General features: G+C 40.8%; 1 protein-coding gene across 1 annotated transcript; it reads right to left on the minus strand.

Annotated features, from left to right (window-relative positions):
- Positions 1 to 507: 507 nt before the first annotated feature.
- On the minus strand, positions 508 to 19,686 carry ctsl.1 (cathepsin L.1). Its single transcript, XM_060847620.1, has 9 exons — positions 19,631 to 19,686; positions 19,399 to 19,496; positions 13,243 to 13,385; positions 11,320 to 11,511; positions 10,488 to 10,679; positions 7,033 to 7,198; positions 5,474 to 5,579; positions 2,397 to 2,501; positions 508 to 894 (listed from the first exon to the last, which is right to left on the minus strand). The coding sequence occupies exons 2-8, from the start codon at positions 19,493 to 19,495 to the stop codon at positions 2,402 to 2,404; spliced, it is 996 nt and encodes a 331-aa protein (XP_060703603.1). The 5' UTR covers position 19,496; positions 19,631 to 19,686; the 3' UTR covers positions 508 to 894; positions 2,397 to 2,401.
- Positions 19,687 to 25,186: the final 5,500 nt, after the last annotated feature.

The following is a 25,186-nucleotide window of genomic DNA, read 5'->3' on the forward strand; positions in this document are numbered from 1 at the left end:
CCTCACAAATCCCCTACTTCAACTCCCACCACCTTCTCAACCTCTCCTTTTTCAGTCTCTCTCACCCCCTTCTCCATCCTCCCTGCCCCTCTCACTCTACCTCATGCCTTTCCTCCACTGTCTCCATCCTTCCCTCCTCCTTGTCCTCTGCCCTTCTCTCCATGTCCCTTACTCATTCCCTTTCCCAGCCCTTCATCATATCCTCCACCCATTCTCTTTCTCCTGTTTCCCATTCAATATCCCTCATCCCTTTCCTTGCCTCTGTCATGAGTCTGATACCCAGACAAAGATGCCAAAGATGCCCTTCTTCCCATTAATGAATAAAGAAAATAATCAAAACCCTGGAATTTGCTTCCTAATAATGTTTTTGATCAACCGCAAAGGCTGCAGTACTTTAAGAAAACAGAGAACCCCCACCCTCTCAAGGGTTCTTATGTTCAATTTCATCATCGTGGGCATGCTGCACGTGTGCACAAATAGTTCAGAGCTAATGAGAAGCAGCAAATATTGAAGTTAAAAATGACATATTTATTGCGACGTACATCAATAGCAGAACCAGATAAATCCAGTTAACTTTCCAGAATATCTTGGAGAGTATAATGGACTGAAGTATAATGTCATAAAAATGTGTATGAACATCTCCAATGTACAAATCTTGTTCAAAAAAAACCTCAAAATACTATGGCTCAGTACATGCATAAACAATAAGGTTTCATTGCCTATGAGAAACTAAACTAGCAAAACAAAATGTATCCAGCAATGGCTTATAATGCATTATACAATTTATTAAAAGTGATTGGGGTTCAAAAATATGCTATATGATATAATATTTTATATTAGCATCCTTCAGTATCCACCATGGCACCATTTTGGAATTACTGCGAATTTCAAAATCTGTGAAGAAAAGCAGAGCAGTTTAAGGTTGGTACAACAAAGCAGCAACAGGAAGTTAAATGGGCAAAAATGATCTACCCAATGAGCAAATGTACGTGTTTATTTTTATCCTTTGTTGCTTTAATTAGTGTTACTAGTGTCCTGGCCTATGTTTCATGCTCAACTAATGTGATAAATTCAAATTATCTGCTCATTATCACCATGCTATTTGTGGAAGTTTGCTGTGTACAAATTGTGACACTTTCTACTTTACAACCTGTCTGTAATTCAAAAGTACTTCATCAACTGTGAGGATGCAGGGACGTCCGAAGCTTATGAAGTGAACATTGTAAAGGTAAAGGGTTTTTTTAAATAACTGTCGTAAAAATGCACAAATATTAAGTTGCAAATTCATGACCACAAACATGTGTCTGCCATGAACCCACAGTCATGGACAGGAAATCATTTCTGTGTCTAAAATAAACTTTCTGCACAGCCTACGTTGGAGTGAATTGTTTTTTAATAAAAGTGACAAGTATACTAGCTCTTCATGTCAGTGACTGATGGGATGTAACCTCAGTCCCAATCATTATCTATTGATGTTTGGAGAAGTAAATTATTTATTAAATGCTCTGTTTTGGTTTGTTCTGTCCTTATTTTTACCATTCGCTTGCCTTGGCTTAGAACCAGCGGAAGGAAAGATATTTATTGGCAGCTTTTGCATTGAAGTGAGGAGGTGTTAATCATCTTGCAAGAAGAGCAGTAGCCTGACTTTGACTCCTACAACTGTGGGGATTACCGATGGTGGAGTTACCATGGGAGAGGTTGGAGGGGGTGTGGTTGCTGCTCCTCTTAGCTCCACAGGAGGATTTTTCTTGAAACTGAGTGCTTCTGTTCTGCTCTGACCCCTGCTGCACTCATCAGAAAACACATTTTCCAAAAGGGTTTCTTCAACCGTGTTAAACTTCCAAGGTAAAGGATTCCATTAGATTGGCAGCTCATCTGCCATCTTAAAAGTTCCATCATTGAAGCACCGTGCCAGCAGTATGTACCATCTATAGGTTGCACTGCAGCCATGTGCCAAGGCTCCTCTGACAACACCCACCACCTCCAGCTGGAAGGACAAAGGTAGCTGCTGCATGAGAACACTGCTGCCTTCAGACTCTTTCCCAAGCCACATACCATGATCTGGAACTATATTGCCATTCCTTCATTATTATCTTGCAGGTCAACATCCTAGAACCTGCTCCCCTACTGTGACAGAATCCTTGGCTTTGTGCATCTGGCAACATTACCCAAATGTTGGTAAACATGATAAATTTAGCAGTAATTCAAAACCTGCACCAATTTTCTATGGCCAGCCACTGCTGAATCTCTCAGCATTGTGCCCATTTTAGACCTGAAGATCATCCACCAATTTCTACCCATTCTACCCTTCCCACCACAACCTCCAGGCACCATCACTGGTCGCTTCATAAAGTCACCATGTTCCCTTTCGAAATAAATTGACTAAGGCAACTTACTTAGACTAAACCACAGGAAAGCTGGCAGCAGACGCAATTCCACATTGATTGTTCTTGTTCCTTGACATGTAAATAAATCCTTCATCGCCCCAGTCTGTACCCCAGCTAACAAAAAGAAAATGATGAAATATGAATATTCCAAAATGTTAAAACCTTAGCCAGACAGTATTTCCAGTTCCTATTTCTTCTGTTCTTAAGTTTTTGTGCAAATATATCTTCAAATTACTCTGAACAATATTACAATTTCAATGAAGCATCAGACTTAAAAATCTGTTTCTTTCTGCACAGATGCTGCCAGGCGTATGGAATTGCACCAGTACGTTCTGTTTTTATTTCAGATCGCCAGCATCTGCAGTATTTTGATTTTATTGGAATGTGGAATTTAACAGAGGCAGCTGAAAATGTTTTAGAATTTCAATGGCATTTATACTTGTGTGGAAATTGAAGCATGTTAAAGCTGCCTTTGCATTGGATCTAACTCAATGAAGTGTGTTTCCATAACAGTATATGTTTGCATGAACATTCATTTGTTGATGTGCATAATATCATGTCATGTAGGAAATCGCATATTAAACTACAACACTACATGTTACATGTTTTTCCTTTAAATGTTCATGTATTACTCTTACAGGCACTGTAGATGACATCCTTGTGTTGATTCATGTTTAACTTCACTCTCCAATAGCTGAAAATGTGTTGCTGGTTAAAGCACAGCAGGTTAGGCAGCATCCAAGGAACAGGAAATTCGACGTTTCGGGCCAGAGCCCTTCATCAGGAACGTCGAACTTCCTGTTCCTTGGATGCTGCCTAACCTGCTGTGCTTTAACCAGCAACACATTTTCAGCTCTGATCTCCAGCATCTGCAGACCTCACTTTTCACTCTCCAATACCCAATTAAGAAATAATAACAAAACACTGCAAAAATACTGCATCTAACTTCCTGATCCCTGGAAAATCTGGTGTAGCAGAAAGCTGAATTAAGTATTCTGCAGGAAGGTTCTGGCACAGGGACTATGATGTGAATACTCATTGTGTGAAGCCAGAGTGTGACTTTGAAAGGCAGCTTTTTAACTACAGCCCAGCCCCTAGACTGTAAACCCCAGCTACCACCTTACGGGCTGGTCAGGTATCTCAAGTTAAAGGCACACAAGTTGACCAAGGACCCAAAGGAAACTATTCCATCAGGTGCCAGTGAAATAAGGCCTCCTTGACTGAATCCGAAACGGTTTAGGATTACTGTTGGCTGCTGCAATAAATACCCTTTTATAGAAGTAAAGATACAGACCAACAAATTCTGTCTGCTGTAGCTGCAGAAACGCAGCTAAAACAGCTCCGAAGATGCCCTCTACCACGTCAGTCATGCATCCCTGAAGATCTGATTAGATTCCCTATAGTGTGGAAACAGGCCCTTCAGCCCAACAAGTCCACACTGACCCTCCGAAGAGTAACCCACCCAGACCCATTTCTCTCTGACTAATGCATCTAACACTATTGACAATTTAGCATGGCCAATTCACCTGATCTGTACATCTTTGTAACTGTGGGAGGAAACCGGAGCATCCAGAGGAAACCCACACAGACACTGGGAGAATGTGCAAATTCCACACAGCCAGTTGCCTGAGGCTGGAATCGAACCTGGGTCCCTGGAGCTCTGAGGCAATTATCTTATATTTGCCCTGGACTAATTCACTTACTTATGCATTCCCGAACACTATGGGCAATTTAGCTTGGCCAATTCACCTAACCTGCACATCTTTGTTTGGTGGGAGGAAACTGGAGCACCTGGTCCGAATGTCCTCAACTCAGAAGCCAGAGCTTGGGAAGAAAAATGCCAAGGGAATGTGGAATGACAGACAAGGATCAAATATTTTGATAAATTAATTCCTGCTTTTACTGAGATTTCCCTGCTCTTTTATCCCTGAGGATAAGCATTTCAAAATAAAGAAACAATATGGGAATGAAATTTGATCGTATCTAAGAACACCAAGTAAAGCTTCTCGACGGTATTGTCATGATTGCTACAAAGACATCCCTGTCAATCACAATATGCTCAATGAAAGACACAGTGAGCTGTGTATGTTGTCAAAGTAGAAAGTTAAAAAAAAATAGCTGAGCATGGAAGAGGAAAAACAACCGAAAGAAAAAAAGTTGCTGATCTTTTGGAAATAGTTTCAAATAATAAATTCTAACCATCTGCGGCTGAACAGAACTATATTGGGCTTTCAGAAGGGAAAGTTTCTTGTTTGTGCAGTGCTCCTAAGTTCAGTGGTTACCAAACTGATCTCTTGTTATGAGCTCATTGTAAGAGGAGTGGAAAATGACACCAAGGTGATAAATCCCATTAATCATTAGTTAACTACTTTATTCTGCAAACATAAACAGTCAATACGGATGGTCTCTTTTCTTGGTTATGAAACACAATTGTTATCAAGTGTAATTTGGTGGAATTTAAATGTAATTATTACATTTGGAAAAGAAAGCTAGTCTCACTAATGGTGACCATGGGACAATTGCCCGTTGTTGAGAAATAAAAATAACATCTGGGTCGCCGGTGTTAGTCAGAGAAGAAAATCTGCTGTGCTGCCCTCTCTGGTCTGGCCCACATGTGACTTCAAATCCACAGCAGCATAATTGACTCTTAATAGCCACATGAAAATGGATGAGCAAACCACACAGTTCAAGGTTAATTAGTCATGGGCAACAAATGCTGGGCTTGCCAGCGATGCCCTGATCCCATGAAAGAATAAGGGAAAACAAACAAGCCAGTGTTCTGTGAAAACTGAGACAATACCAGGAAATGTTCAGCAGGGTTAAGTCAGTGTTATGGATTATATAATCAAAAAGTATCATCAGTCCCAGATGACTACATCCTCATTTGAGAAGAAACAACTGGTTGAGGTTTAACCTGGTCACCACACCTAAGGCAAGACGAGAGTTTGAGGCAGTGAGTCCTTCTCAGCCAGTGCAGGGATTGAACCCGTGCTGTTAGCAACACTTATTATTGCAATCCAGCTCACTGAACTAACCAAGGCCTGGATTATGTGTGGTGTTTGCAAGGCAGTAGTTGATGCCTTTACCTGTTCTTAACCAGCCAATAGTCATTTCCATGTAATGTTCCATATCCAATAACCAGAACACCATGATTCAGCTCTTCACTGCTACACAAGGGCTCATCATAGACACCTGCATTCAAAAAGGAACAAAGTTACCAATGTTTTTCCAGGAACAGGCAACAAAAGACGAGTACACTTACAATTCCCTGATAAAGGAAAAGTCAGAGGTAATGAAGACATCTTATTCAACAAGTATTCCACATTATGAAATGTGGTCTGTAATATTTTGATCCACACAAAATAAAGAGTTACAGACTCACACGGCATGGAAACAAGCCCTTCGGCCCAATGCATCCATGCCAATCCTGTTTCTTAAAGTGAACTAGTCCCAGTTGCCTGCATTTAGCCCACATCCCTCTAAATGTTTGCTATTCATGTACCTGTCCAAATGCCTTTTAAATGTTGTAATTGTACTCATCTGTAACACTTCCTCTGGCAACTCATTCCATACACGCTTCACCCTCTGTGTGATAAAGTTGACCCTCAGGTCACTTTTAAATGCTTTCCCTCTCACCCTAAACCTAGTTTTAAGTTTTAGACTTCTCTAGTTTTAGACTTCGAATTCTAAATCTAATTCTCTATAAGGTCACCCCTCAGCTTCCTACACTCCAGGGAAAAAATATCCCAGTCTATCCAGCCTCTTGTTATAACTAAACCGTTCCAGTCTAGGTAACATCCTTGGTCAATTTGCAGGCATTTATTGTCTTCAGTTCAACACCTCCCCAATTACTTGCCTTCCTGGCAAGTTGGAAAAATAAATGGTTTCCAGACGGGATAACTGGGGCAACCCGCCTGCCAGGTTATGGGGATATTTCCATTTGCCTGAAGAGTCATGAATGGAGGGGGTGCAAGGTAGTGGCCTCTGAAAGCCAACTTCCTGCCCTTGCTCTGACTCCCCTGAACCCCTCTCCCTATACCTCCTCACTGTTGGATTGCATGAGGAACAGGCTTGACCAATGGGCTTTAGGAGCCAGAAATATGCTGGCTTTTCCCAGAACACCACTGTTGAGACCTGCAATAGCTCAAGAAGATCATCAATCACCCCTTAGCAAGATGATTGGAGGGTGAAATGGAGAGCTTTCTTGTCAGTGGGAGTGGGAAATTAGTCAACATCTAACACGCCTGCCTCCCCTGTTAATCTGAGAAAGCTAAATTGTGGACTCCACATAGATTAAGCTCACCCATGAGTATGACAGTACATTTCTTACATGACTTCTTCCTCTATGCTCAACCTGATCTTTTGTCATCTAGCTTATGTGCCTTTGTAATAGCTCACTCCATCTCATTGAGCAGGGATTCGGTTTTGCACAACAGAAGTGACTATAAATTGCATCCATATACTTTGTATAGCTCAAAATATACAGATTTGGTATATCTGATGTGTAGATTGCTTTCTGCACCCAAATTCATCATATGAATCACTGGAACAAGAATCTGTGCCATAGATGTTAAATCATAAAACTGCATAATGTAAATGGGCAACGAATTATCCAAAAGGCAACTTATTCCATCCAAATGCCTACCTGAGGAATATAATTGGAATGATAGATGACCTGCATCAATGGCAACGGAGATTGGTCCATTGTCTGCTACTGCCATTTGCAAATAAGCCTCACTTCCCTCGGGTAGATCAATATACCCATTGCATACAGCACCAATAGTTTCTGGATTAAAGCTGCATAATCCTTCCTGAAAAAGTAGAACAAAAGCAGCAGAGCTTAATGTGCTGAATGCCATGTGTTATATACCTTATCAGAAGTGAACACCTACATGTTCAAAAACAGTTTTGCCACGTCTGTATTTTTTCTGTTGTTTCCATTGGGTGTGCAAATGTAAAACGTAGGCATTATTGCTTATGACATGGCACTGGCAATTTCCAGTGTTTCAAAACACTGAATAGATTTGGTGGGGTGCAGAAAGGTACTGGGTGGGATACAAAAATGACTAGGTCTGTTAATTAAATTTCAGAATTTAGATTAGATTACTTACAGTGTGGAAACAAGCCCTTTGGCCCAACAAGTCCACACCAACCCGCCAAAGTGTAACCCACCCAGACCCATTCCCCTACATTTACCATTTCATCTAACACTACAGACAATTTAGCATGGCCAATTCACCTAACCTGCACATTTTTGGACTGTGGGAGGAAACTGGAGCACCCGCAGGAAACCCACGTAGACACGGGGAGAATATGCAAACTCGACATAGAGACTCGCCTGAGGCGGGAATTGAACCCGGGTCTCTGGCACTGTGAGTCAGCAGTGCTAACCGCTATGCCACTGTGCCGCCCACAATTGATACAGCACAAAGGAGGCCATTCGTCCCATTGTCACTGCGCCAGCTTTGCAAATGAAAAATGTACTTAGTGCCAATTCTCCAAGTAATCCTGTTCATTCCTCCTTTTCAAGATGTAAGATAATATTGAGAAACGGCTAGTGACCTCTCTTAGCGGAGACTGAATTTAGCCACAGTTTTATACATAGAAAAGACTGCTCAGAATGTAATATATTTATTGGTATCGATAAAAGTAAAATAAATAGTGGGTCTGTTAATATCAGCTATTCATAGCCACTCACTGAGATAAACTCCACTCACTAATTATTCAACTTACCATGTTCAGTTCTGAACTTTTTGAATGAAGCATGCAGCTGGGAATTAGTTTGATATTTAGATTTGAATTGCCCCTTTAGGCAGACATCACTAATGATTATGTGGTTGATTTTCTTAGAGCCACATTGCCATAATACCAGCTCACTAGGTCCCTTTTACCATTTTATAGTTTTACTTTTACAGCTCTCCACAGCAATCCCCCTGCACGTTTATTTCCCTCAGGTGCACGTCTTTTCTTTTGAAATTAGTCTTTACTTATACCAACTTTGTCACTACTTGCTATATGAAAATAGTTCTTTTTCACAAACCCTAAATCAATGTCTCCCTGTTCTTGCAACATCTACTAATGGGAACAGCTTTCCCTTTTTAGCTCTATCTGCATCTGCCTTAATCTTGTGCATGTCTATCAACTCTCCTTTCAGTTTTCTTTACCCCAAGAATAACCCAATCTCTTCCTACCTAATTATCTCACTAAAATCTCAAATCCTTGAAATCTTTCTGGAAAATCCACATCCTACCCTCTCATCCTTCCTGAAGTGGGGTGACCAAAGCTGGACAAAATACTCTGGTTATTGCCTCTCTGCTTTTTCACTCAGTGTCTTCATTTGTGAAGGTCAAGATCCTGTTTGTTTGCAATTTTCTAAGTATGTCCTGCCACCTTCGAAAATTTATGCATCTCAACTCCTAGCTGGGTCTGTATAACTCCTTATTAAAATATCATTTAGCCTCAATTCCCTCTCCCTATCTATTTTGCCAAATGCAACACCTCTTTTGTTTTAGATTACTTACAATAGTGGAAACAGGCCCTTCAGCCTAACAAGTCCACATCGATCCACTGAAGTGCAACCCACCCATACCCCTACACCTAACACTACAGGCAATTTAGCATGGCCAATTCACCTAACCTGCATATCTTTGGACAGTGGAAGGAAACTGTAGCAAACCCAGTGAGAATGTGCAAACAGTCAGTCGCCTGAGGCAGGAATTGAACCCGGGTCTCTGGCGCTATGAGGCAGCAGTGCTAACCACTGTGCCACTGTGCCACCCATATTTCTCTCTATATTAAATTTGATTTGCCATTTTTGTGCATATTCTGCTGGCCTGTGTTCTCTTTAAATTAATTATTACCATTCTCAGTATTTGCCAAATCTCCCAAGTTGGTGTTTTTGGCGAATTTTGAAATTTTGTTCTGTGTTCCAACACCTCCTTTGTGGTAATAAAAGTAATACATTTACCTAAATATCTATTATTTCTGATTAAACATGCATCCATATACAAGCATACCCAATTACAGCCTCCATAGCACCACTCTAGGAGAACTTACACTGCAAGGGCTTCCTCAGATGAGTGGAACTTTCCAATATTGCAACTAGAGAGGCCAATAACTGGAATCTCTCCAGCCTCATGTACACAGCAAGAACAAATTAAAATAACTTGCAAGGTAAATGAAATGGAAATCACAAAAAGCAACATAACAAAGATTTGTATGGTAACTCAGTGCATGCATTCTCTCTTGGTGAACAATGGGCAAAAGCTTGGGAGAATCAACCTTTTGGATGGTATCATGAATATTCCTTCCACAGCTAAAATGTAATGGACTGGGACTTGGGTCAGGAGCTTCTCGCTTTCAGTCATAAAGCTGGATGTGAGAATAAAATGCAGGATAGTTATGAACTAGTTGAATGGCAAGTTGTAGCAAACAGTTCATTCATCCATAGTCAGCAGTTTAGGATAAAGATAACCCTTTATAATCCAGGGGATGTTGAGATCTACAGTTATGACCTTAACAGTACCATGGAAGAGATTAATAGCTGTGATTAGTCAATATCACTATTATCATTGCATAATCAACTACTGGAATAATTGAAGGTGAACTTGGTGGACCTTGGGAACTCCTGCATTCCTATGATGGATATCAGCTGGAACTCCAATGACCAGGGAGCAAAGCTCTTGCAATTCACAGAAAAAAAGACATACTTTTGCACTGCCTTCAAGAAAAAAATAATCCTTTGAATATATTGGGCTATGTAGCGTGGTTGTTTCATTGTAACTGTTTTAATTGCAATATGCTGATTTAAAAAGTCCATTAAAGATCCACTTGGGTTCAAGGATCAATAATTTTTCAGGTATTTAATCGCACTTCAATCCAATATCAAGCTAGTTAATGCAACTAGTCTTTGTGCAGACATGGAATCAAAAAATACAGGTAAAAGATCAAATCATATGCATGCTTTTGTGTTAATATCTGTTAAGCTTTCATTTGATTAAGGGAAATGTAGGATTTTGTGTTAAATGTGTAAAGGCGGTTGTTCCTATGTGAATTGAAGCCGTGATTCAATATGGAATACTCTGTCAAGATTCTCTTAACCTCTGCTGTATATGGATACGATTCTTCAGTGTCGATTCCTCCATTCATTATTATGTAACGAAATGCATTATCCATGAATCCACCGTCACAGCCAGAATTTCCATAATCACTGGAGCAGTCAACAAGCTGCTGTTCACTCAGAGAAACTAAGTTACCAGTTTTCCTAAAGTGCTGTCCTTCCAAAGATCCAGTCTGTGATTAAAAATAAGCACACAATCACATACAGGCAAAACATATTTTAAAAAATGAAAAAGAAACATGTATTTCAATCTAAGTATTACAAATTGCTGAAGTGGTTGGTTATCGCAGCTGGTTTACAATGCAGTGTGATACCAACAGCACCAATTCAATCCCCCCGCCTTAGCTGAGATTATCATGAAAGTCTCTCCTTCTTAATCTCTCACATTGCCTGAGTTGTGATGACCCTCAGGTTAAAACCATCACCAGTCATCTCTGTTTAATGACAGTGCAGTCCACTGGGACTATGGTGATTTTAATTAAGAAAACCCATTAAAACAGTAAAGGTATCGGGAGGTTAGTATATTAAATATGGTTGAATTGTACAAAAAGACTTATTCATGTATTGAAGATACCTCAATATCTTACCAAGCTGCAGAGCTTATGCCTTCTAACACTAAAGTATGGAAGGATCTTTTATATGTTCAAGCTCAGTCAATATTGATATTACAACCTCAGAGTTCGATCATAAAGTTACGTATTTCAACTTAATCAAAGATTTGCTTATCTAATGTTAAAAATACCAGAATGTAATGTTTTATTCTGATTAAACATAATCTTTATCGTGAAGTAAGACTGCACAATTCAGACTTACTGCACTGAATGCCCAGCACGAACCACAATCCTCTTGGTTTTTCACAGGAGTGACATAGCCTTTATCTCTCCAATCCACTCTGTCTGGAAGATCAACATTATTAAAGGGCAAAGAATGGAATGTGGCATGCTTTGTGGAATTTGTGTTTCTCAAGCAGTTGCCAAGCACCAATTTTTTATATTCTTCATTTTTCTGCAAAAAAAATCATTAAAATTGTTAATGTTATTAGTTTTGAAGTTCACCAAGGCTCCTTTGAGGCTTCCAAACTCACAAACACTTTCCCCTAGAAGGACAAGGGCAGCAGATACATGGGAATACCACCCCCTGCAAATTCCCCTCCAAGCTACTCACCATTCTGACTTGGAAAAATGTTGCTGTTCCTTCAGCATTGCTGAGTCCAAATCCTGGAATTCCTTCCCTAAGGGTATTGTAGGTCTACCTACAGCATACAGTAGTGGTACAAAAAGACCACCATCTTCTCAAGGACAATCTAGGATGGGCAATAAATGCTGGCCCAGCCAATGATGCACACGCACCCTTGAGTGAATAAAGAACTGTGGAATAATAGCTTGACTAGTAACACTGGCCAGATTCCTTAAAATGAATGAGATATAAAGACTTGTGGTGATGAGTAAATGAGAATGTTATTCATTTTGGACAACACTATGATAGATTTATAGCAAAAGTAATGTCTAAAGTCTACTGTCAGTATATCTGATAACTCTCTGACTAGCTAATTACAATCATGAAAGATGTATATGGAGGCCATCTGGTGCAGTGAGGGACTGCATGGGCTAAATATTGCCAAAAATTAGTTAAGCATCAGTCTTGCTGAGTTTCATGAAGGGTTTCTGTCCACAAGCTCAAATGAGTTTTCTCATGCTATCTTCCCAAACTTGCCTCATTACCAATGCACCATGCTTTTTGGCATCCCACTGGTTGTATTCTCCCTCCAACTACAGATGGATATATTGCCTGCTGCTGGGACTGCATAAGATCCTTGATGCTGGTGCAATCTTTAAAATCCAGCCTTGCTCCTGGCCAGACACTGGCTATCCATAGCTGCCATGTGTGTTTCTTGTTTATTGCACCCAGACATATCAGATAAAGGGGCATTGACCATCCAATTTGCCAATGAGGACTTGGATGTTGGATGAAACATGTGCCATTGACAGGCAGTAAGAGTGGGAGAGATTCTTGGTCAATGTATTGGAGCATCTACCATCTGCACAGCTCCTGACTACTCCAGGCGTGTAAAAAGAATATATTTCCACTATGACCTGGAGTCCCTGAGCACACAGGAACACAACACCACCACTAGTGCTGCTGTCACTCTGTGACCATCAGTTACACAAAGGACGATACAGAAACTCAGCAACTCAACTGCTGTGCTTTTCCAGCACCACTAATCCAGCATTCAAGTTATGCCAGACTTGAAGCATTCATTCAGCTTTCTCTCCACAGATGCTGTCAGACCTACTGAGTTCCTCCAGCATTCTCTGTGTCTGTTTCAGATTTCCAGCATCTGCAGTAGGTTCCTGTCACTAGCCAGATGATATCCCATGGTTGGAACTTGGATTCTGCAGCAAAGGGAGAGCTGATGTCATTGCCAAGTTTCCCTCCCACCCATTACATTTTAAATAATTGGAAATGATAGTGGTCTCACTCCAGGTAACTTTAAAATCAACAGGGCCATTAAAGAAAAACCCATGACACTTTTTAAACCTGCTTTGCTGGTGCACAGTGAATGCAGTGTTAAAATATGAGAGTATTCTACCCACCTCTCTCTGTGAATCTAACTCAAGCTCCAACTCCAAGTTTGCAAAGCAACTGCGGCATCTTTTAAAAACAGAAACCGTTTCGCACGATACAAATGCTGCATTGTAGACGCACCTCCAAAGAAACTAGTAAACAATGAATTACCAGGTCAGCAAAAGCGTTCATTCCCAGTCGATAATTATACAGCCCCTGGTCTGCCAGCATATTGTGCACTATAACCGTCTTCCAGTTAGTCAGCCAGATCTCCTTACGATACTCTACCTCTTTGAGGGAAGAGTACAATTTACCTTGAATTAAAGGAACAGATTAAAGTAGTCACTTTATCTTCTCAATTCCTGAGTGAAAGTCTAATTAAGCGAGTTACTTTGAATCGATTTAGAAGAATGATCCATGGTCAATTAACTTTTTTTTAATGCATCAAATACATTTAAAATTCAATATAGACAAGACATGTATGGACATGATGTAGAAAGTGTAATAAGTTCAAATATGTAACCCATCAATATCCCTAAAGCAAAACAGAATAACAGTCTTCATTGCAACATAAAAGGTTATATTTTTATTAATTGAGAACAATTGATAATATAAAAATCTGAAGGAAAGGAATCAATTGGGCAGATTTTGCCATAATGGGTAACAAACAACATCTGCCTTTGGATTTGCCCTTGTACCCTTCAGCTCAGCTCAATCTCACGGACAAGTTGCCAGAGATGTGAGCCTGTATTGGTGAAAAAAGGGAACCAGGGCATCAGGGACCCAAGTGAACTAGACAATCAATCTCCCTAACCTGTGATATTTATGGATTTATGGTGAAATAAATTACAGTAGACCTTAACAAGGTGGTGAATTCAGGGGGATGAATTCAGTCATACACAGGAAGAGGAAAGAGAGAAGGTAGATTAGAGAAAGAGAGAGAGAGAGAATGAAAGAAAAGACGTGAAGTGGGCTTTGCCTCCAGCAAGATATTTTAACTGATCCACCAATGCTTATTTTATTTCTCATGACAGAAGAAACTTGGCAAGGTAAGTATCACATTGAAAGATATTTATTACAGCTGGCTTTTTTATACAATCATTACATTCACAGATATATACATTCCTGGGCTAGCTTTGGGGTATTCATTGTTTGTCATGCTTCATGTGATCCAAGTTAAGATGGTGATCTTTATTCTATTGGACACGCTATAATGTAATGTTTATAAAATATGGAAGTCTGTTTAAGTGATACTGACATATTGTCATGAGTTATATTGACTGAAATAAATAGGACTGACAAAAAAAGAAAAAAAACCCTGACATTTCTGAAATCTCACAAATTTTAAAAAAGCTGAAAGAATAACATGCCACATCTATAATTGCTACATGAATTACCATGGAGCTTAATTGTACCTATGGGATGCCTCACTTTCAATTTGACTGATTTCTGCATATTAAATTCTGTGATTCCCTATAAATCTTTTTGCAACAGATTAGGCTTTCTTATTTTGATTCTGATATTCAATATATCTTCCTAAACTGAATTTCACTGAGTAGTTGGTGACTAGTTTACAACAGATAATAACAGATTAGCAACAATTGGTCCCATGTTCACATTTCTGCCTTTGGCGAATTGCAACGTTATAATGACACTCAATGCAAGCTTGAAGAACGCCATCTTACTTTCTGTTTAGAGTCTTTACAGTCTCTAGGACCCAATATTGAGTTCCCCAACTTCAGAGTGTGACCTCTGTATTAGATTACTTACAGTGTGGAAACAGACCCTTCAGCCCAACAAGTTCACACCTACCCTCCGAAGAGTAACCCACCCAGACCCATTCCCCTACATTTACCCTTGACTAATGCAGGATTAGTGGAAAAGCACAGCAGTTCAGGCAGCATCCAAGGAGCAATAAAATCGACGTTTCAGGCAAAAGCCCTTCATCAGGAATACAAGCAAAGTGCCTGAAGGGTGGAGAGATAAGTGAGAGGAGGGTGTGGGTGGGGAGAAAGTAGCATAGAGTACAATAGGTGAGTGGGGGAGGGGATGAAGGTGATAGGTCAGAGAGGAAGAGCTTCAGGGCAGAGGAAATGACCTGGGAGTTGCAATGGGAGACAGACTCCCTGAGATCCTTGTAGAGAGAGGAGGAAAACTTCTTCAAGGCAGGCATCCTTGCAAGAGGATTCACAGTTGGGGTAAAATCAACTAGGCAAAAGTGAGGACTGCAGATGCTGGAAACCAGCTTCTGGATTAGTTGTGTTGGAAAAGCACAGCAATTCAGGCAACATCCGAGGAGCAGTAAAATCAATGTTTCGGGCAAAAGCCCTTCATCAGGAATACAGGCAGAGTGCCTGCAGGGTGGTCATTTCCTCTGCCCTGAAGCTCTTCCTCTCTGACCTATCAACTTCATCCCCTCCCCTACTCACCTATTGTACTCTGTGCTACTTTCTCCCCACCCCCACCCTCCTCTCATTTATCTCTCCACCCTTCATGCTCTCTACCTATATTCCTGAGAAGGGCTTTTGTCCAAAACGTCGATTTCGCTGCTCCTCGGATGCTGCCTGAACTGCTGTGCTCTTCCAACACCACTAATCCAGAATCTGGTTTCCAGCATCTGCAGTCATTGTTTTCACCCTGACTAATGCACCTAACACTATGGGCAATTTAGCATGGCCAATTCACCTGACCTGCACATCTTTGGACTGTGGGAGGAAACCGGAGCACCCAGAGGAAACCCACGCAGACCAGGGAGATTGTGCAAACTCCGCACAGACAGTTGCCCGAGGCAGGACTCCAGTTACATTCCCCAGCTGTGTTTTATTTCAGTCTTGCTGGCTCTACTCTCAGCACAACAGACTCATTTCACTCTGATTTCACATCCCTATCTCTCCTATTGCACCATTATCACTGTCTTTGCCTTTCCCCCGGGCACCCTTGCTATTTGTTCTCCTTTCTACTCCTCTCCTAATAAAACCAAAATATTAATAAAACCATAAAGTGCTGGAGAAGCTCAGCAGGTTTGGCAGCAGTTGTGAAGAGAAAAACAGAATGAAAATTTCAAGTCCAGAAGAAGAGTCATGTTTAACATGAAACATTAACTGTTTCTTTTTTCACAGGCCTACTAAGCTACTCCAGTATACTTTATGATTTTATTGTTCCTCCTCCCTTCCTGTTCAACAGCATTAAAACCATCTTTTCCAACTCCTTTCGATTCTGAAGAAGAGTCATACCGCACTCAGAAAATTAACACTGCTTCTGACTTCACAAATGCTGCCAGACCTGCTGAGTTTCTCTAGCACATTCTGCCTTATTCCAGATTTCCAGCATCCTCAGTGCTTTTCTTTTCTTACAGCAGCCTTTATATAAACCTCTCGCCAGGGGCTGCTCATTCCCTGTTATCCACATTACACTTTTACACAATTGAGATGTCCTCCGTTGTGTTGTTTTATAAGAAACACCAACTGCCCAGGTTGGACTGCAGTTATGCTGCAGCAATGTCTGAAACAGTCACAAAGACTTCTGTAAATTCTGAGCCTCAGCTAAGCAATGCAGCTTATATTACAGCTTACAAATTGTCTTGTGTCCAACTGAACTTTATCTCTATTTGTGACAAAGCTCTAGTCCTCAAACCAAAACGCTTCAATACACAGCATATTGGAGCTCCTCACAGTATCAAGCCCAAATGACATGGGCAATTTGCTGTGACTAATCTGCCTAACCTGCACGTTTTGGGGCTGTGGGATGACACTGGAGTACACGGAGGTAACCCACACAGACTTGGGGAAAATTTGCAAACTTCATACAGACAGTCACTCTGAGGGTGGATTTGAACCCAGGTTTAGGGTACTGTGAAGCAACAGTGCTAACCACTGAGCCACCAAGTATTGGACCAATTCTCATTGGTCCAATGAGAATTTATGGCAGAAATTATTTTTGAAATCCACACTAACCAACATTTTAACCTATGGAAGGAAGAAGGTTTCGGCTGAGTAGGGTTGAACAGACATTTGCCAACACAAATCCAATCCAGCCATTTCCAATTTTAACCAAGTCTAGAAGTCATTCAACCCAATCCAAGCAAGGGATTGATATTTTCAATATGGTAATGAGGCTGCTTAACTTGTTATCATTCTGCTTTTGAAAGTGAACTTCTATCTTCCACATTCCTGTCCATCAAGCATTCCAGCTTCATCAGCATGGTGAGGATTTGATGGAATCACAAGCCTTTACACCAGACTACTGGATCCAGTTGCTGACCTGAGGATCCTTTCCAATCCATGCTCCCTTAAAACTTTCTTCCACAAGTCTTCCAACCTTCCCTCGAACCGATCAGGCTCAGATCTTGCACCTTTCCACCCTACCACAAGTCCATCAGCATATCCTTTCCACTCAGACATCGGATGTGTTCCCCATCTCCCACCTCAATGTCCAGGATCAGCAGACCCCGTGATCACCTCCTGTTGACCCACTGACCCCGATTAACACCTTCCCGATTCACCCTCTGATTACATATCCCGTTTTTCTCCAAAGAAGAATTCCGAATACATTTTTTATTAAGTCACAGGATGTGGGAATTGTGACACAGCCAGTATTTATTTCCCATTCTTAAGTTCCCTTGTCATGGTGGTGGTGAGCTGATTGCTTGAATAGTTGCAGTCCATTTGAGATCAGCATATCGAAGGGAGTCCCAGGGTCTTCAGTAATGAAGGATGATAGCAGGGTTCCAACTCAGGATGACTTAGAGGTGGTAGTGTTCCCTGGCATCTGCTGTCCTTGTCTGTCTATTGGCTGTGGGTTGGATGGTGCTGCTGAACAAGAGTTTGGGAGTACATACACAGCTGCCAGGTGCTAGCACTAGAGAGAACAAGTTACTGACATAAGATGGCAGCAGGCACAGTAGGCAGTGTTTGGGTTCCTGAGCCCATCTGCTCCAGGCTGCCTGCATCCCTCTGTCCTTTCTCATCTTTCTCTTTTTTCTTTTCTTCATCTTTTGATGTCGTGAGGGAGCCAGAAGGATGTCAGTGAGTCTTTGGCTGCAGGGAGTGCACAGAGCGGGTACACGTGGTGGGGTGGCAGATCGCTGCGGAGGTGTGATACGCAGAGTGCTGACTCCTGGCTTTTGTACGCCATGAAGCCTAGACTCTTGGAGGGGTTGTCATTATTGCACCCGGAGCAAAACTCCGTGAGACCCTGGACAGCTTGCAGAAGCCATGGAGCTGAGTGTGAAGACCCTATGTGCAGAAGATGAACTCTATTGGTGTAACCGCTTCTTATTCTTTTTGTAATGCAAAATGGTGCCATATTATGGTGATAAAACACTTTTCAATGCATCATTCTAGATAAACGTGATAATAAATAACTCAATAAAGGAGTGCCTCGGTGCGAATCAAGTGATCCCTTAGTCCTAGTTGATTTCAAGCCTCTTGAGTGTTGTTGGGGCAGGGGTAATTGGGGAATATATCATGACACTTCTGGCCAGTGCCTTGCAGATAATGGACAGGCTTTGGAGAGTAGGGCAGTAAGTTGCCATGAGGCCGTAAGGTAAAGGAGCAGAATTAGGCCATTCAGCCCATTGAGTCTGGTCCATCACTCAGCCATGGCTGATATGTTTCTCAATCTGCCTTCTAGCCATAACCCTTGATCCCTTTTCTAATCACCATGGTGTTCCAGCCTCTGACTTGCTCTTAGAGTCATAATATTGGTATGGAAAATCCTGTTGGATTTCTGGTCAGTGGTAATCTCTGCAAGTTAATTGTGGTGAACTGTGGAGCAATCATGATAACATGTCCAAGTCTTAATTCGATTTAATCAGATTTAATTTGCTCTTGCAGCTACAGTATTTATGTAGCTGATTCAGTTAGGTTTTAATGGTGAGCTTCAATATGTTCATGATAGGGTATTTGATGATAATAATACCATTGAATGTCAGAATATGTAGTTAGATTCTTTCTTGTTGATCATCAACATTGCCTGGCAGCTCAGAGAGAGGGGGCGAGGGGTGGGGAATATTACTTGTGGAAATTTCCTCTTGATGTATCTTTTTGCCATCTCTAAATGGTGTGCCAGACTGACTGAAACTCAAACCTTTCTACACTCTTAAACTGCCCTTAAGTTGGAAGTTGGAAAACGCCAACAACGTATCAGAATTATGTGAAAACAATATTACGAAGATTTAAAAGGTTTTATAATCTGGCAGCGTTTCCACAATTCAACTTAAATTTCAACCCACTAGACATTTGTATAGAAGATAAAACAGGCTTAGTGGATTTATAGCAATACTTACATAACCAAGTGAACAAATAAAGAGCAAGAAAAATAACTTACCAAACTTCTTTTTCCAGGCAATCCATTCCAAATCTTCAATAGAGAGGTTGAGAGCATTCGCCAATGCCACAGTAACTACTAAAATCACAAACTTCATTCTACATTAAAAGATTAACATATTATTTAATTCAAAGTTTAGAAAACAAATAAATTTAAATTTGGGTCCTTGTAAATATATTTTCTAACCAACCTGTTCAGAGATAGTATAATTGAAACTGACTGTATTTCTCACCTGTAGATGTCTTTTTACCAGAGATCTATTGAGACTAGACTCCAGTCAACTAAAACCTCGAATGACAGAATCAAGGAAATGCAGACATTTTATATATTTGCCTAACTGTCAATCATAAGGTTTTTTGCTTACTGACTGGAAAAAAAAGGAAATGGATGTTTCATCTCAAGATACAGTTAACTTAAGCATGACAGAAGTGTTCCCAGCATTGGTCTTTTTAATTGTTTAGGAAATTCAGGAGGCAATTTCTTGTTGAAGGGAAGTCACACATTTTATTCTTCCATTAACTGATACAGAGAAAATGTTTTTAATGTGAAAACACAACTTTATTCCAATCAAAAAACTTGTTTAAAACTGCAAATACATGTATTTATATATGTTTTCCAGTCCAGTATGTTTCATAAATTTTCAGTGCCCTGTGTCAATCAGAGTATATTAATACTTAGAATGAAACTTGATATGAACCAAAGTAGTAGCATGAATAACGCTTATGCTAACACAGCTATTCTAAACAATGTGACTTCTCATCATTCAGGAAACAAATATTGTTGATTTAAATATTGCCTGTTCACATGTTACTGCCAGCAAGAGTTAGTTAAATGTCAAACTTGGCTGACTGAAACATCCTTTTGCTGTGAGATTGATATCAAGAAATTGAGGTTAAGGCAGAACATGAATCTTCAAATGTTTTTTTCTCTTGATGTTAAGTACGATAACAGAACAGAGTTCTAAATCTTGCCTTTTCTGTAAATAATCCCTTTCATCTCTCTCTTCCTCCTAAAACAGAGACATAAATAAGACCAGGTGACCCACTTTCAATGACGATCATACACGCATGTAACATAAAGGTTAACTGGAGAAGAAACATGAAAAACCTATGGGACAGAGTGAAGTCTGCTGTTGTAATTTGTGGATAGGAGGAACAGATTGTGGAAAGGTGTTGGTTTTGTGGCAATGCCACTGGATTAGTAGCCTTGTGTGTCAAAACAACCTTTGCACATCCTAAACAGCTCACCAGAAAGACCAAATATTAAAATCATTCTCCATTACACAGTACAATTGCTGTTAAATCCTAGCTCAGATTGAATAAAAAAAATCAAAAAGTGTGGTGCTGGAAAAGCACAAGATGGTCAGGAAACATCTGAGGAGCAGGAGAGTCAACGTTTAAGCATAAACTCTTCATCATTCTTGATGAAAGGCTTATGCTCGAAACATCAATTCTCCTGCTCCTTGGATGTTGCCTGACCTGCTGTGCTTTTTCAGTGCCACACTCTCGACTCTGATCTCCAACAACTACTGTTCTCACTTTCTCCTCCTTGAATTAAAAAGTGCCATATTCAAACTTTTTAAAATCAAATGCTTCATTGACTTTATTTGTTACCAAACCCAACCAAAGGCTTTGAATTGCTGTTTAGAAGAAGGCTGCATAGTATCCACTGGAATTTGCAACTCCTCATACTAATGCAGTCCCGACTGGCATATAGCAAGACCTGGACAGGATTTAGGCTTGGACGAATGTGTGTCAAGTAACACTTCAGCCAGGCAATACACATCTCCAACAATAGAAAATGCAATCACCTCACCCTGAGTTTCAATGGAGTTGGATCACCATTCAATGGAGTCTGTCAGTCCCCCATCATCAACATCACTTCAGGTTACTGGTGAACTGAAAACTGAATGATTAAAATACTGAGGTTTCAAGAGCAGATCGGAACTTGGGAATTTAGAGTACCTCACTTCGTGATTCCCCAAATCTGTCTATCATCCACTTGGCACAAGTTAGGAGTCTAATGGAATATCTACACCTGCCTGGAAAAATAAAAATCTAAAATCACTCATCCCGATAAACCTAACGTCTTCCAGGTCAAAACAACTCAGTTGATTGACACCCGAACACCACCTTAAGCTTTCATTTCTCCTGCACCCGGTTCACAGGAATGGTAGATGCGACAAGATACACCCCACTACTCGGCAACAACACTTCCCAAACATACAATCTCTAGAACGACTAAGGTAACAGACACAGATTCGAACCGTCCGGCTCCAAGTCACACACCATCCTGATTTGGGAATATCCTTCACTATCACAGCAGCTCCATCCCTAACAGCACATGACCACAATGCTTCAGGAATGCAGCTCACTGCTGTTTTCCCCTGGATAATTATGGGTGGAAGATAAATTCTGGCATTGTCAGCAATGCTCACAACCCGTCAACAAATAAGGTAAAATTGGGGGAACACAAGCAAATTTACAAAAAGACTGAAGTATTATAATAATTTGAGAAACAATGAAAATTCCTGTCTGTTCTGACTGATAAAAGTACAGCAAGTTTTGGCGTATTTGAAGTGGCAACTGGAATTCTTGTGATACACACCACAAGTAGTGTGAGCATGATATATAATTACTGACATCCAGTAACAGGCGTTCACGCTTGGTGGTGTGAAATTGCCATTATATTTTCTATCTCTGACTTTTATTCCAAACACTCAGTCCCTGTCAGAATCTATAATCATTTGGATGGGGTATAGACAAAATACTATCACTCCTTGTAAGATTTAATTTTCATTTTCAGTGTATCCAACATGTGGGAAATTTGAATCTTTGACCTCAATGACCAACAAAACAGGAACATATTGTCACATGCAGCTACTGTAAATCCGAAAAAGCCATGAAGTACTGTAAGTGATACCACAATGTAACGCATTTGGTAATATTAGGTCATTATTCATTTTTTAAATGGAAATAAGTGAACAGCACAAGACAGAAACTTCATGGATTTTGCAATTTACAAGTAGACTGTTCTATTTAAACTCCAGATAAATAGGGAATTGTTTAAACTGGCTGACTGCTGGAACATACTGAAAGAAAACCCTGAATACGCAGTATGGCTAAGAGGGCTGTTACATATCATGTTCACAGCTGACCTATAATAGAATCCCTACTGTGCAGAAGAGGCTATTCAACCCATCAAGTCTGTACTGACCCTCCAAAGAGCATCCCATCCATCCCAGTATTTCCCATGGCTAATCCATCGAACCTGCACATCCCTGGATGCTATGGACAATTTAACATGGTCAATCTACCGAACTTGCATGTCCTTGGACTGTGGGAAGCAACCAGAGCACCTGATGCAAACCCGCACAGACACAGGGAGAATCTGAGAACTCCATACAAATAGTCACTCAAGACTGGATTGTATGCAGATCCCTGACACTGGAAGGCATCAGTGTGAATCACTGAGCCACTGTGCCATCCTAAATTAGGAGTCAAAGTTAGAATCTCTGATTTGCAATTAGATGCGTTATCAGTGGCCCCACTGGCCCCACTGTGCAAAGCCAATTCATTTCATTACTTACAACAACTGCTAACCCCATTTCCCTGCACTTGGGCCCTTATCCTTCTAAGCCTTTCCTATTCATGCATTTGTCCAAATGCCCTTTAAATGTTGTTAATGTATCCGCCTCAACCACTTCCACCTCAGTTCATTCCATATGCATATCACCCTCTTTGTAAAAAAGTTGCCCTTCAGATTCCCGTTTATTCTTTCTCTCTAACCTTAAACTGATGCCCTCTAGTCTTTGATTCACCAACCGTGAGAGAGAGGGACCGAGTCAACCACCTTTTTGTACATCTGGACTCACATACAGGCCACACCCAGGTAGAGACTTCTGATAAAGAACATTAATGAATTAAATGGTTTCTTCCCCAACAATGAATTCATGGTTACCATTTGACTTAATTCCAGATTTTTATTGACCTTAAATTCCATTATTAGCTGTGGTGGGATTCCAACACAGGTCCCAGGAACATTAGATTAGATTAGATTAGACTTACAGTGTGGAAACAGGCCCTTCGGCCCAACAAGTCCACACCGACCCGCTGAAGCGCAACCCACCCATACCCCTACATTTACCCCTTACCTAACACTACGGGCAATTTAGCATGGCCAATTCACCTGACCCGCACATCTTTGGACTGTGGGAGGAAACCGGAGCACCCGGAGGAAACCCACGCAGACACGGGGAGAACGTGCAAACTCCACACAGTCAGTCGCCTGAGTCGGGAATTGAACCCGGGTCTACAGGCGCTGTGAGGCAGCAGTGCTACTTGGGTCTCTGAATTAATGGTCCCGCAATAATACCACTGAGCCATGATCTCCTAATATACCAAGGCCCAGGTTATGCTCTGAGGACCTGGTTCGAATCCCGCCACATCGTGATGGAATGTGAGTTCAATAAAAAGGGCAAGGGAAGAAGGGAAGATTAAGGAATATGGTGTTAGGTGGTTGAGAATAAATTAGATTAAAAACAGATTAGAGATGAGGTTAAGAGATGAGGACAGTTTCTTCAAATGGATATAAGTGGGTAATAATGCATGGATGAGGAGAAAGTGAGGACTGCAGATGCTGGAGATCAGAGCTGAAAAATGTGTTGCTGGAAAAGCACAGCTGGTCAGGCAGCATCCAAGGAACAGGAGATTCGATGTTTCAGGCATAAACCCTTCTTCAGGAATCCTTCCTGAAGAAGGGCTTATGCCCGAAACGTCGATTCTCCTGCTCCTCAGTAATGCATGGAGAGCTGTTCTAGGTTTGCTTCTAATGATCCTTCTGGCAGAAATATGTGAAAATTTGCATATGATACTAAAACAGGGGACATGAGGTGAATTTTCTTTGAGGTGTCTCCTGCTCTGTAACTGTAGTTGGGTCTTCTGAAATAATGCAATGCAGTTCACAAGTATGGGATGAACCGAATGCAACCACTGACAAGTGACAAATGTACTTTGTGAGGACTTACTTCAGGCAAAGTGTGGTGAAGAGATAAGTGAGGGGCTGCAAAGAATTGGTGACTCTACCATCAAGTAGATTCTTTTTTGTTCTGAAAAGAAATGGGAGGTTGAGCCCAAAGAAGTGAACTGTGCTTCCCGTCACTGATTCTTGCCCTGATGTGGCCCTGCAAAATCATTGAGAACTTCCCATTCAAAACATATTCATTTTCATGAAGGGGACTGCCTTCTTTGCTGATGATAAAGTAATATTTTATATCTGGCAATTCAAGGGTATGTTTCTCGGTTTTTTTTAAATAGGCTGCAAAAATAACTTAATTTAAAAGTAGGAAGTGCTGGAAATACTCAATGGGTCAGGCAGTACTTAAGAAGAAAAGCAGTTAAAAATGTAGCTCAACAACACTTGAACAAAACCTGAGGAAAGGTTGGGTGCTGAGCAGTTGAGAGGGAAGGGAGAGAGCAATCAGGAAGGAAGGTCTCCAATAGGTTGGAGTGCAGGAAAGATTTTGGCAAATGATTTGCTGGTTAAAGAATGTTAGAGCGCAAATAGGTGAAGTGAAAAAACAACAGCTGAGTCCAGATGAGGTTTGAAAGACCAGGTAGCAGCCTCCTGAGTAAAAAATGAAGAGATAAAATTGGTGAAAAATAGAAACTGAACCAGCAAAAGGCATGAAACGAAATAGCTCAAGTATTCATTTCAGTGTTGAGTCCAGAAGGCAGTCAAGTTCTCAGTGTAAAGATGAGGGGCTGTGTTTTCATTGTGTTTTCAATGG

This window comes from Hemiscyllium ocellatum, chromosome 30, assembly GCF_020745735.1.
Source record: "Hemiscyllium ocellatum isolate sHemOce1 chromosome 30, sHemOce1.pat.X.cur, whole genome shotgun sequence".
NCBI lineage: Eukaryota > Metazoa > Chordata > Chondrichthyes > Orectolobiformes > Hemiscylliidae > Hemiscyllium > Hemiscyllium ocellatum.